General features: G+C 43.9%; 1 protein-coding gene across 3 annotated transcripts in view; it reads right to left on the bottom strand.

Annotated features, from left to right (window-relative positions):
• The window catches only part of ANO6 (anoctamin 6), a 278,097-nt gene that overhangs the window by 27,018 nt on the left and 237,763 nt on the right, over nucleotides 1-13,316 (bottom strand). For all 3 annotated transcript variants that reach the window (XM_064491795.1, XM_031462717.2, XM_010989569.3), the window contains 3 exons: nucleotides 7,577-7,719; nucleotides 5,233-5,310; nucleotides 744-969 (listed from right to left, as the gene is read on the bottom strand). In XM_064491795.1, the coding sequence (XP_064347865.1) occupies nucleotides 744-969; nucleotides 5,233-5,310; nucleotides 7,577-7,719 (447 nt within the window). The remainder of the gene's footprint in view (nucleotides 1-743; nucleotides 970-5,232; nucleotides 5,311-7,576; nucleotides 7,720-13,316) is intronic.

The raw sequence follows: 13,316 nt of genomic DNA, 5'->3' as shown, positions 1-13,316 counted from the left end.
AGCTGACAGAAAATTACTTTTGAACATCCTGCTAAATGATATTCTCTTGTCCCCCGAATGGCAATAAGGTAGGACTGTTCAAGAAAACAAAAGCAAAACACGGGGCAACTTGTTAGAAGCATTCGGGGAAGACAAAATGGCTCATCCTCCTGGTTTAGAATTTAAATCGGTCTTAACATTTTCAGAAGATGACCACTGAGCAGACCTTTTGGAGAACGACCCAGCCATATGCAGCATGTGGGAAGCACTTAACTTGGGCCACTAAGCCGCTGCCTGGGATACAAGCCAGAGAGAAGAAACATTTATTATAAAAGCCACAGCTGATGAGAATGGAGCTATATTAATATGAACAGCATGGGGGAAAGACACGTAACAATGTGATTACTTGTCCTCTCCATAAGGCCAGAACACATTTGCCACTGGAACCATGACCCTCTTCCACTTATTTGCAATAAAGAGACTATTTACTTTCAACAATAGGGTACATGATCTAATGTAATTGAAAATATTATTCAGCACTGATCTGTTTACACAGAGCTTGGACATTATAATACTTGCTTTGTCCCTTTTACTAATGCAAAGCTGGAGCTAATTCACTTCTCGTATAGAGAAAATATGTTTACACTTGAAATTTTCTAAAGACTGTAATATACTGGAATGGAAGTGCCTAAAAGATACAGTCTCTGTTTTGACCTGGTTCTAAAACTGGCGTAGAAATGACCTCGGCTACAGTAGGAGCTTACCAAAGTTAGTAATCATGATTGCCACTTTCTCATATATGGTGTTCAGGATCATGATGATGATAAAACTGATGAGGGAAGCAGTGATGGACGTGGCCATCTGCGGAGTCAGGTACTTCTGGATGGGGTCTGTTCCATTCAGGTTCTTGGGAAGTTTGGCAGAAAATACAATGAACACTGAGAGCCTGTAGACAATGATCCCAATAACTGAAGCAATGATCAACAGGATCTGAAAGCACAATAAACACAGCAGCATGAGACTCACCAGTGATCATATTTGTACACAGAAAAATTGCCCCCGCCCCACGCTTAAACGGACAACGTGCGTGTGCTGTAAATCTCACATAAATGTGAGAAGTGATGTAAATCTTACATAAATGCCACAAGAGACGTGAATATCAGGCATGTTAAATTTCAAAGGAGGAGGAATGATGGACGTCAGAAAGAATTAGTGCATCCACGAATGTAACACGCTAACATCAGGAGCAGCTGTGTGCAAGGCATGGGGAGTATGTGGGGACTCTCTTTTCTGTGAATTTTTCTGTAACCTAAAACCACTAAAGAAGAAGTCCTGCTAGAGTATATCTTCCAATGGGGTGAAAAAGGAGTAATGGGTGGCATGCTCTTTTGGAGACAAGTCTGTGATAGCAGAACCGATGAAAAACATTCCTTCTGCATCTATAGAATTACTTAGGTTATGAATGAGTTGTAACCCATGAAGGGGATATGCTTCCTTTCAAGGGAGAACCTATCACTGATTTGGGGGCCAGCAGGTGCTAGCTGTCATCTTCATTCTGAATAGGACCAGTGAAGCTGCAGAGATGCCCTGAGGGAACCCCTGGAAATGGCACTGGGTCTCTGCTGATAAAAGCTTCACGTGCTTTTCATACTCCTTGAGATCTTAAACTGGCAGCTTATTCATAATACCTGCATTTGCACAAGATTCAGTTCCCTAATCCATTGTAGTTCTGACTGCGTAGACCCAAGGGCAGCAGGGGTGTCTGAAGCATAATCTGCATGTGGCTGGCAGGGTTTCACTTCCTCAATAGGCACTTTTTTTTTCTGGCCACTGAAGAATGAACATTAAAGGTTTCATTTTTAAACTGTTTTCCCTCCATCTACCTTCTTGGTCATAGTCCAGAAGCATGTACTCAGTGTCCCTGGCTGCTCCTGATGGCTGCCCCGAGAGAAAGCTACAAAGAATGTGAATTTCAGGACTAAGGGAACCTCATCGTGTTGTTTACAGTAACAGCGGGAGGCCGGCTTGCACCTGCAGGGAACAGCAGAGGGAGTGTTTACAAGCCCCTCCTGGAGCCACACTCCTGCATCTGGATCCCAGCTCCGCTGCTAGGCTGCTAGTTGTGGGACCTTGTGCAAATTACTTAACCTCTGGGGGCTTCAATCTCCTCACCCATATAATGGGGGGATAATAATAGCAACTTACAGGATTATTGTGACGAGTTGATGAGTTACTACAGGTGAAAACAATTAGAACATTAACCCCAGGCACGTGAAAAATTCCACCTAAGTATTAGCTACGATTATGGTGACCAAAGTGTTAAAAAGGTGTTTTTCTTACATTTTAAGCCATGAGTTCGTAGAGAAAGCATTTTATTTCCTCCTCTACTCTCTCTCGTTATCTCCTTTTCGTCACAGTTAAGGCTTCATGCTTGTGAAAGGAGTAACGTTTTTTTTTTTGGGGTGTGTGTGTGTGTGTGTGTGTGTGTGATTAAATGTGAAAATTAGTTAAGGCTGAGAAAAATGTATTACAGAAGGTATATCGAGCCTTCCTCTCTTGTACAACACATATGGTCCATTTAAATAGTATGTATTTTTTTAAAAAGTCTGCATAATAATTTTTAAAATTATATATTAAGTCATCATAATAGTTAAGATTCTTTAAACACTTACTATTGCTTCAGCACACATCTATTTTTTTAAATCCTCACAATCACCCCGTGGGGAAGGTAGTAATATATCTTTTACAGATGAGGAAATAGAGCCACACAGAGATGACGCAACTTGCCCCAAATGAAGCAACTATTAACTCAAAGAACTGAAATACAGAGCCCAAAGACACATTAACCTCTGTATAGCACTGCCTCCTGCATGGTCTGTGAAATGAATTCTAATTCATTTCAGAACTTTTACAAACTTAACATGTTTCCATTTTTCTTCCGAGCACTTAATGGGTTCAATATTTCTTAGGAGACACAAAAGCTTTTCATTCTCCTTCCTCAAGTTTCTTCTACATATCATCTTTTCTGATCATAACTTTAATATCCGCTCATTATAGAAAATTTGAAAGTACCCAGTAGTGGACAGATCTGCTGTCCTGGATCTGTCCTCAGTCTCAGAAGAGGACCCAGATTTTTCTTTAGGATAAATAACCTCCCTTCTGTTTTCAGTCCTGTGGTTTGGGCTCAATTGCCCCACCCTTCCCGAGGCGCCAGAGGTAGATCCTAGTTGGTTTCAGACAAATAGGTGTCTCATTCTATTGGCCTTGGCACATGATTTGAGGATTGGCAAATAACCCAGTAAGAGCCCCTGCGATGTGAGGAGATATATGCTGGTGCCCATGTGAACGATAAACTTCCTCTGTCAAGAGAGGAAGCTCCCAAAAGAGACCTTTCTTGGCTTGGATGGATGTGAGATCTGGGATGCTGAGTTCCTAGAAGCAGCACGCTGGGACACCATTGGACAAAGAATGAATACAGGACAAAACCAGCCCTTGACATCATCTGGGCTACAGCATCTCTCCTTGCCTGAAGCCAGACCTCAGACCTGAGGTTTTCAGTTACAAGAAACAATAAATCCCACCCATCCCCATTTTTTGGTGGTTGTTTAAACCCATTAGAGATTGATTTTCTGTCACCTACAGTTGAGACTCCAACTCTGAAAATGAAGAATAAAAAATAAAAATAAGAAAAATGTATCTACCTATAGGCATAATCCCTTCAGAACTACCCATTGTTTGCATATTAAAAATCATTTTACATAATTTTATTCTCAAGCCTATCATAATCATAAAACTTTGACATGTCATAAAATATTTTTGTGGACACACTTTTTCATGGCTGCATAATATTCCACTATAAGAAAGGTTGGAAGGAGAATATTTTGGCTGAGATTTTATATATATAAATATGTCTGTGATTTACATCCATACAGACTTTTCCCTGCCACTTTGAAATACTTCCTGATTAAAAGTTTTTCAAAGCTGAATTAGTAGATTAAAGCATATGAATATTTTTGACTCTTGATATGAACTGTCAGACTGCTTTCTAAGAAGGCTGGAGGAGTACACCAGAAACTAACACAGCATTGTAAACCAACCATACTTCACAGAAGATACCCAGTGGCCCAGGTATGAGAGCTGCTGATCACTGGCACTTCATCGTCACAAACACAGAGCCTTATCACTTGAGAGGTGAAAAACTGTATTTCATTTTGATGTGCACTGATTGAATTACCACTAGGGCTTGACATCTATTTTTCTCTTTGTAAGTGTGTATTCATCTTCTCTGCCTTCTTCGCTCCTGAGATTTTTTTGGTGTTATCTTAGAAGTGATCTGAACTCTCTGTGTTGAAGAAATTAGCCCCTTGTCGGATTTGTTAACAAATACATCCTCTGGTGTTTTGTTTAAACTGAGGATGCTTCTGATGCATGGAAATCTTCATATATTTTTTCCTCCAAAACTTCTCCCACATCTAGAGGTTGTATATTCATCCATATTTATTTCTAGTTGTTTTCTTTTTATCATGTTACTTTTTAAAATGTTTCTGGAATTTATCTCAGTATATGGTTCAGTGTATGATTTCAATCTTTAGTTTTCCTGCCAAATAGCTAACAAGTGTTCCAGTTATTGAATAATCTTTACTTCTCTCCCTTATTTGTAACGCCTTCCATCTCATATATTAAGTTATTATTGCTATCAGAGCCCATATCTGGACTTCCTTTCCTATTCTCTGATCTGGCTATTCTTGAGCTAGTAAAACTCTCATTGTCTTACTAATTATTACATTACTAATATAATTTTAACAGTAAAACCCAAATTAATTTTATAAGTTCTGATTTTTTTGAGATACGGTCTTTTTATCTAGAATCGTGTGTTTAAAGCTTTTTTTAGGTCTTTCAGTGGTTTTTATTTATTTATCTATTTTTTGGATAGTTCCTACTATCCTTTTGTTGGGCTATTCTTAGACATTTTACCTTAGTTGTTACTCTTGGAAAATTTTAGACTTCTCAATGCCTCCCATCTGGTCTCTCCATCAGACACTGGAAAATCCTGAACCACTGATCTGATTTAAACAAATGAGGTGGAAAAAACTGGGAGAAGCACTGTGAGCAGAAGAGACTGTGAAACCTCCAGAGTGGCTCTGATGTTCTCTGGAAACAATTTTCTCTCTGAGACTACATAGTTTCCAGCTTGACTTTTAGTTTTCTCAGCACTTAAAATTAGATATTAAAAAGCTCATGGCAGGTTCTTACCCAGAAAAAGACAGCACTTGCACAAAGGGTTATACGTATACACTTTCCCCAGGTGGTAAAGGGAACACGCTCTTCTTCCTAATTAAAACAAACAACAACAAAAAAATTTTAGTCAATCAATGGATTACACCAATGAAATGATTTTTCTCCTAACTGGTCACTAAATCCTAAGCTTAATTTAAAAAAAAAAAATTAGTTTTCAGACAGCCTCCTTATTCATAACTGCGTGGGTTTCTTTTTTTATCTGTTAACGATGTCAAACATACACACAACAAAACACGTACAGTGTTCATTTTAATACTATTTTTTGAAAACGCAAATGTGAACAGTAAACTGTTTACCTGCCATGGTCTGAGCTTAGGGGTCTGGGTACCTGATGATGCCAAGCCATATAGCTCTATTCCTGAGCTTGCCTTAGATTTCAGAAGTGAGTGTAATGACAGCCTAGAGTCCGTGCAGGACGGGAAGTTTCACAGGTGTCTGCAGGTAACACTGTGTGTTTCTTGGTTGAGCTTTATGTATTAACTAGCTACAACTCGCAATTTTTAGCTTCCACTTTAGAGTTTAGATTTTTTGTTTTTAGAGATGAAATCAGTAAGACTCAAGATTTACCTGGATTATAAAAGCAGCTATAGTATAATAGCTGTAAATAAGTACCTGGCCTTTACTTTGTGCCAGGTAGTCTCCCAAGTAGATTCTGTACATTAACTCGACCCGTCCTTACCACAGTCATAAGGAAGCAACTCTCTTAATCTTATTTTATAGGAAACCATGGCACAGAGAAGTTAAGTTGTCCAACATCACTCAGGCAGCAAGCTGCTGTGTTCACACATTAATTTTGGCAATTTCATTCCCAAGGTCTCACTACCACACTGTTGGCCTCTCTAGACAATGGCGCATTCATTCACAATTAAAGTAAAATACTTAAATTAAAAAACTAAAAAATATATATATAAACAATTTTTTAAATAAGGAAGAACAATAAAGAGAAATGAGCCTTCATCTTCAAGTTTTCAACAAGCATGTCCCAATGGAAATTTAAGCTTATTAGTTGGCAATTTTAAATTAAAAATTGGCAGTTTAAATGACCAAAATGGTTTTTCTTCAGTATTTTTTGTATGCTGCCAATATGATACATTTTTGTTTTTCACTACTCAAAAACATTACGAACATCTAATTTTGTCTAACTTTCAGCTTTCATTTCTGAATGTACAGTCTTTCACCAATACATGATTTGACCCCCATCTTCAGTCATAAACAATGGGCACTATTCATAATGGAGATTGTTAGAAGCTTGTTACCCTGTAAAAGACAAATGTCACCTTCTGTTGGTAACTGAACCTCATTTTTTTCCATTTATAAAAAAGAGGAGGTTGAACTGCTCCCTCCAGACCTTTTCAGTGCCAACATTCTGTAAATCTGTGATTCAGTTTATAAAATCTATAGTTGGAGACATTTTCAGATGCTCCTGGTAAAAGCATTTTCTTTTCAAGAGTTATTCGTACTCACAACATACTGTCCTGCTGCTGCTGACTGCAAGTACCATCAGCTCTGAATTATCTTGGCTGATGGAAAGAAGCAATAATGCAGATGACTCAAAAAATCATCTTTCACGGCTCTGGAATGCTTATACAAAGATATGTAGTTTTATTTTTTTTAATTTTGCAGCAGCAGTAAATTTACCTTTCCAATAATATAAAATGTCTAGCTCAGTGCCCGAACACAGTTGGCCTCTCAACAAAGGTTTCCCTACTTCCTCTACCCGTATCTCCGACTTCAGGATGAGAGCCACGCTGCTCTGTGCACATCCCAACCAGAAGGGGGAGCAGTGACCGAGGCTTAGTTCAAGACAAAGGGGCAGCTAGTCTACGATGAAAAGGGGGCGGCAATAATGAAGGCACATGTGAAAAAGTGAGAATCAACTATAAAAACCGTGTCTTTCCTTCTACATCTATGTCATAGAGTCTAATTTTTTTTTGCGTTTTTTTATTGTTCTTATGAAAGGACACCAATCAATGCCTCTTTTCTTATACCTTTATATCAGTCTTTTTTTTTTCTTTTCATTTTTACTGTTATTATGAAGGAAGGACCACACTTCTCTTCTGTGTCCGCCATTCTAAGCAGTGCTTCTTCACCTTGGCTGCACATTAGAATCACCAGGGGAGCTTTAAAACATTCCCTGTGCCAGAACACACCCCAGGCCACTAAGTACCGTCTGAGTTTGTAGTGATGGAACCCGGGCACCAACATCTTTTAAGGTCCCCTGGTAATTCCAATGTGCAGCCAAGGCTGAGAAGCCCTGCAGTCAACAGACTAAAGTGTGTCTCAGTAGTGCCCGCTTTACCTGGGTAATCTCATTTATCACCACGTGTGTACACCGCGCCTCGTATTCTGGCCGGGGTTGTTCTTCCTGCTGCAACTCAACTGTGTCCCATTCGTACTCAAGTTCCGCCTGGCGCCGCTTCCAGAACTCCAGAAACAAGGTGACTGACGGAGAGACCAACAGAATGTGGATCTTCAGTGAGGGACCGATGCTTCAGACATCTGTACTTAATTATTACCCTTAACACTTCGGTACATAGTTAATAAAATCACATTTTATTTATAGGCAATACTAAAGAGAAAAGCGAGTTAATGCTTTTTTAAATTTTTTTTAGAAAAAAGAAAATGTAGATAATTTATTGAACTTGTGAAAACAGACTCTACCTCAGGGGAAAGGTAGTAATGTGATGGTCAGAGGCAGGTGACTGTCTAATGCTAAAGCATCTGCTACCAGCACATTATTGCCCACTAACAACACAAGTATCAGGGGAATGGTGGGTATAGCTCAGTGGTAGAGCACGTGCTTAGCATGCACAAAGTCCTGGGTTCAAGCCCCAGTACCTCCATTTAAAAAAAGTTTAAAAAAAGCACAAGTAACTGTCATAATTTAAAAGCGGTGCACGGTCCACCCTCCAGTCTGCTCCTCCTCACGTCCCTCTCTCTCTTCTGTCCAAAGGACCTGAGGTGGGGGGGGACAAGAATGCTTTAGTAGCCCCTGCATTTCTGTTTTCCACCACCCCAGTCACCCCAAGTTAAAATAATATTCTTAAATATGGAAAACTGCCATTTTTCTCAATCTTCAGTAAAGTATGAGTAATTTTTAGAAATCGTTTTTCTGTTTTAAGACTTGTAACTTCAAATAGTAGATAAAAACAACATGAAATGTTCGTTGAACACGTGGTTTCAGGGTAAATCCCTTAAGCCCTTCTTCCAACCAGACTGTTACCCCTAGGCCCTTCCTACAGAGAAATTCTGTAATAACCACTGCCCCCTCCATCATTATATGTGAGTCTCTACCATGCTCTGAGAAGAGAGAAAAAAGACACAGTGCCCACTTCCAGGAGCTCCTGGGCGCACAGGAGTCATAGTGAAGTGATGGTTATGGAAGCGTGTTAAGAGGGCTTGGATAAGAGTCAGCACAGGGTGCTCTGGGCACAGAGAGCCAGAACTGTATCCAAGGCCGTCCTGGAGGAGGGACCACTGTGCTGAGTTCTGAGATGCCCTAGAGGTGATCAGGTGAAGGTAGAATGTTAAAGCCATTTCCCCCTGGGGAGCTTGCACATGCAAAGGCGAGAGGCCAAAGAGAGCCAGGTCCCTTCCAGGAACCGCAGATAGTCTAGAAGTGATCGCAGGGTGTGGCAGGCGGGTGAGGCAGCCAGGTGGAGAGATCGCAGGCGCACATCACAAAGGACTCTGTGTGCCTTCAAGGTGGAGGAGACATGGAAGGTGGTCTAGAAAGAAACTAGACAGAGGCAGGGAGACCTACTGGCAGGTACATGGCGAGGCCTGCCTCTGCTCGGCCGGGAGGAGAGAGAAGACAGCATTTCAGCAGGCGGACGGATTGGCCGCAGGTGTGATGGAAGGGGGAGGAAGAGGTCAAAGACGCCGGCCAGCTTTCTGGCTTTGGCAGTGTCCTAAATTCTGGTGCTGTTCCCTGAAAGAAGGGCAGGAAGAGGGGCAAGTTATGAGAGGAGACAACTGATTCAATTCTGATCAGGTGCCTGTGGGCTCCAGGACAGATGTCCGGTAGGCAAATAAAAGTCTAGAAATCGGGAGAAAGTTCTAGGCTGAACCATGAATTCTTCCTGTTTCAAGAGATCAACTGAGGCGTGAGTGGACAAGCTGGCGAGATGGGGTGTGGAGGGGGCCTTTGCGTTGTTTTTTGTTTTCTAAATACTTTTCTCTTTTTGTGGGGGGCAGTAATTAGCTTTATTTATTTATTTTAATGGAGGGCCTGGGGATTGAACCCAGGACCTTGTGCATGCTAAGCACATGCTCTACCACTGAGCCATACCCTTCCCCAGCATTTTTTTGTTTTTGGAGATTAGCTCTACTGAGTGGTCTGGGTTGAGAATCAACCTGTAAAGAGCAGAGAGCCTTGGAGCAGAGAGCAAGGAGAAGCCGCCTGGGGTCCTGCAGACCCCGCCAGGGGCGGCCGGAGCCGCAGGGTGCCTTGGACAGGCTGTGAGGAACGTGGACTCAACACTCCCCGGTGGCGAAGACAACAAACATGTTTAAAGTACCCGCTTCCCGGCAGTGTTTGTTCTGACTTTACTAATTTTCCAACGATACTGAGTGAGAGTAGAAATAATCTGGACACTGTAACCAAGTTCAAATGCTGGTTCTGAGCATTTTTAGCTGTGTGATTACTGGTTAAGAGGCTTCAGCTTTCTGAGCCTGTCTGCCATGTGTAAAATGGGGGACTAGGACCTTCCTCATAGGCCGTTGTGAGCTTAATGACATAACATCTACAAAGGCCCTCCTGACCCTCGGAGGTCACTGCTGTTACTGTCCCCATCTGGGACACCAAGAAACAGAGGCACAGAAAGCTTCAAACATTTGCCCAAGATTAAGGTTGGGATCAGGAATCAAACCAATTCATCTTCTTACGAATGACATGGCACTGCCCACGCTCCCTGCTCCAAACCTCCCCTTGGCTCGGTCCCGTGGCACCTGCCCTGCTTAGATGTCATCACTGCCTGCCCGCCCGGTGTCTGACCCTGGCATTCCTCCCTTGGTCCCACACACCGCCTCCATGGGCACACCAGCCCTCCCGAGGCCATTGCTGTGGCTACTCGGATGTTTACAAGGAAACACAGGTGGCAGCCCAGCTTTTTGCTATAGATGCTGCTGCCAGTGGAGGCCAAGAGCTCACAGTTAGTGGGGGAGGCCACTTCTGGTCTCCTCCTTGGCTCGGGAGCTGGACGGAATCTAGTCCCCCTCTGCAACTTTGAAATCCAGTATGAGAGCTATGTAAGTCCATCTGGCCTCTTGACATAGAAATGATGCCCCTGCAGTTGTACTGAACATTGTGATCTCCTGGCTCCACCAGGGAGCAGAGGCCATGGCCTGTTGTCCACCAAGTTCCGTCTCCTTGCACAACAGCTACAGTGGGATGAGTTAATGCTGGACCGGGAAATCTACAAAGCCCTTGGGTATTATTTCCCGACACTCTCAGGTCACCTAAATGCCCCAGATCCTCCAAGTAAACAACTCGTAAGAGAAACTGAGCTGGCTCGCCTGTCAGACCCCTGATGGCAGGGCTGATCTGGCTTCTCCTGCTCTCTGGACGGTCCTCTTTCTCCTCCTGTGTGCCCTTTCCTCATTGAAAGAGCCTGTTCTATGTCTATGAGTAAGGGAGTATTTGTGGCTCCCTGACCATAAATAAAACCCTCAAAAATGAGCTCTTGGTGAGAATGGAAGCATGGCACCCACGTCTCATGAGCTCAGCAACCCCACAGCCTCATCTTGCCAAGACCGCAGCCAATGCCAGGGGCCCATGCTGTTGAGCGCGGGGTCTGGAGAGCAATGCCTCCACCACTGAGAAGCTGCCCGCCACTTGCGCCCTTGGCCCCATCGGGGGGGGGGGGGTGACGCATCCATGGGCTGAAAGCCTTGAGGGCACTAGGTGACGGTGGACCAAGCTGTGACTGGCCGGTCCTGCTCCCCACATGACCCACGTTAGCCTCACGTGCAGAAAACCCCCAAAGAGGCCCCACCTATAAGCCAAATGTCCTCAGGCCGCCTAGGAAGCAGCACATTATACACAGTGCGCCACCCACTCACTGAAGTCCCCGAGGCTCACAGCTCCTTCCTGTGACACTAGGCACCCCCATCCAACAGAAGACCCTTACTTTTCAATTGACTTGAGAATTCTACTGCTGACACTGCCTTCCATCCTCCACCCATGAAGTTCTTTCCACTCTGTCCCCTGCTCTGCAACTATGAAACCAGTGCAGTGCTCCTTCATGAGACAGGAGGGAAGGGGGCCGGGCACGGCCATTAAAAGGACACAGCAATTAGCACCAAGATGGTGGAAGATCTGACTCCCAGTAGACCTTGAGCTTCAATATACACTCACTGAAACACAACAGGATGCTAAATGGCACTCCCACGGGTGCCAGGACGGTTCCAAGGCTGACCATGCAAGGTCAAAGGGTGAGTGGTGACCCAATTCCTGGGAACCCCAGCGCCTGCCCCAAAGTGGTTGGAATATTCCTCCCACTTGCCAGCATATGAAGTTACCAAGCCCATAAAAACTTACAGCCCCACGCCTCGTGGCTGCTCTCCCTTCTAGGGAGATGCCCGCACTCAGTCTACAGAGTGTGTATCTACTTTTACTTTAAACTGGAGCACCCAACTCCCAAGCTTGTGGCCTTTCTCTTGCCTTCTGAGACAGCCTGCACTCTGTCTATGCAGTGTGTATCTCTCTGAATAAATCTACCTTTTCTGAACTGTGGCTCGCTCTTGAATTTCTTCCTGTGCGAAGCCAAGGACCCACACTTGGTAAGGCACATCCCAGGGGCCCAGCTGAGACCTGGGATACGGCCATCCTCTCCCCCACATTTTCCTGTATCACACGTTCCTCCCCAAAGGGCAGGCTTTATCCTTTATGCTGACCTCACCTTGTGTGCTCCGAAATAGACAGCACTCATGCGTCCTGACCTGGATCTGCTTCTGCGTGTGTCATTTCTCATGTCCACTAGAACGCCACCTTCATGAGGGCAGGGATTTGGTTCTGTTCACAGAGGAAGCACCAGCACAGCACACATGCTGGAGAAGTGTTAGCTGAATGAATGAGCTGTGGGAAGTCCTGGGAATTCCACGTGGGACTCCTAGCCACCCAGGGGGCCCAGCTGACTCCAGCTGCTCTCTGCTCTGCATGACAGACCTCTAGCCACCACTCTGCTCTGCCCATCACTTGGGCCGGGATGAGCTGAGATGAGGATATACCCTGGAGAATGTGATGGCTGGTTAGTGAGGTTGTAGCAGCTCTTGCCCCTTGACTGCTGGGGGTTATTCAGGACGGACAGACTGAAGGAAGCGCCGTGTGCACCGCCCCACCCCACAAGTCACTTTAAGCACCAGGACCGCACACCAGGGGAAACACTGGTCCTTTCCAACCTAAGGAGAGGGACGACGGGTGAGAAGACGGTCTCTGTCTATTAACAGTCTCTTGACGAGCCCAGCCTGGAAGAAGCTCTTTAAGCCACTTTGAGTATCTTCCTTGTGTTTCCGTAATCCCTCCAGATTTTGTCATTTTGATCTAGGTATTAGAAATACAGGTGTTCTTGAAATTTGTATTGATTTTCAATGAAGAAAATCCTCAGTTTCCTTCTCTGCTAAGAAAATTACTGCACTTCATGTAAAAAAGCAGCTTCCTTTCATTGTTTTACAAGAATCTGTGATGCGGGACGTGAAAGTTGAGCTGTGCTATAGCACCAACAGGTGGGCAGGGACGAGACGACAGGACTGAGCTCGTGCGGTGGGAAGGCTGGGGCTGTCTTATTCCTGCTACAGAAGGAAGGGTCCGTATCTGTGAGGGGGACGTAGGACCAAAGATGAGAAACCAGCATTTTCTAACCCGTTTCTATTTTTCAGAGTCCCAGATAAAACACTGCAATTATATCAATAAAAATAAGTACGTCTGCATCCCTCGAAAAGCACGCTGTGACTTTATTACTACACATGGCATTTTCTCACTGACCTAAGGGCTGATGACAGCCAAATCATTGGCACGGCTCTTATTCTGTGCTCATCCC

The sequence above is a fragment of the Camelus dromedarius genome, chromosome 11 (assembly GCF_036321535.1).
Source record: "Camelus dromedarius isolate mCamDro1 chromosome 11, mCamDro1.pat, whole genome shotgun sequence".
NCBI classification, from domain to species: Eukaryota; Metazoa; Chordata; class Mammalia; order Artiodactyla; family Camelidae; genus Camelus; species Camelus dromedarius.
This window is presented reverse-complemented; position numbering and strand designations above follow the sequence as displayed.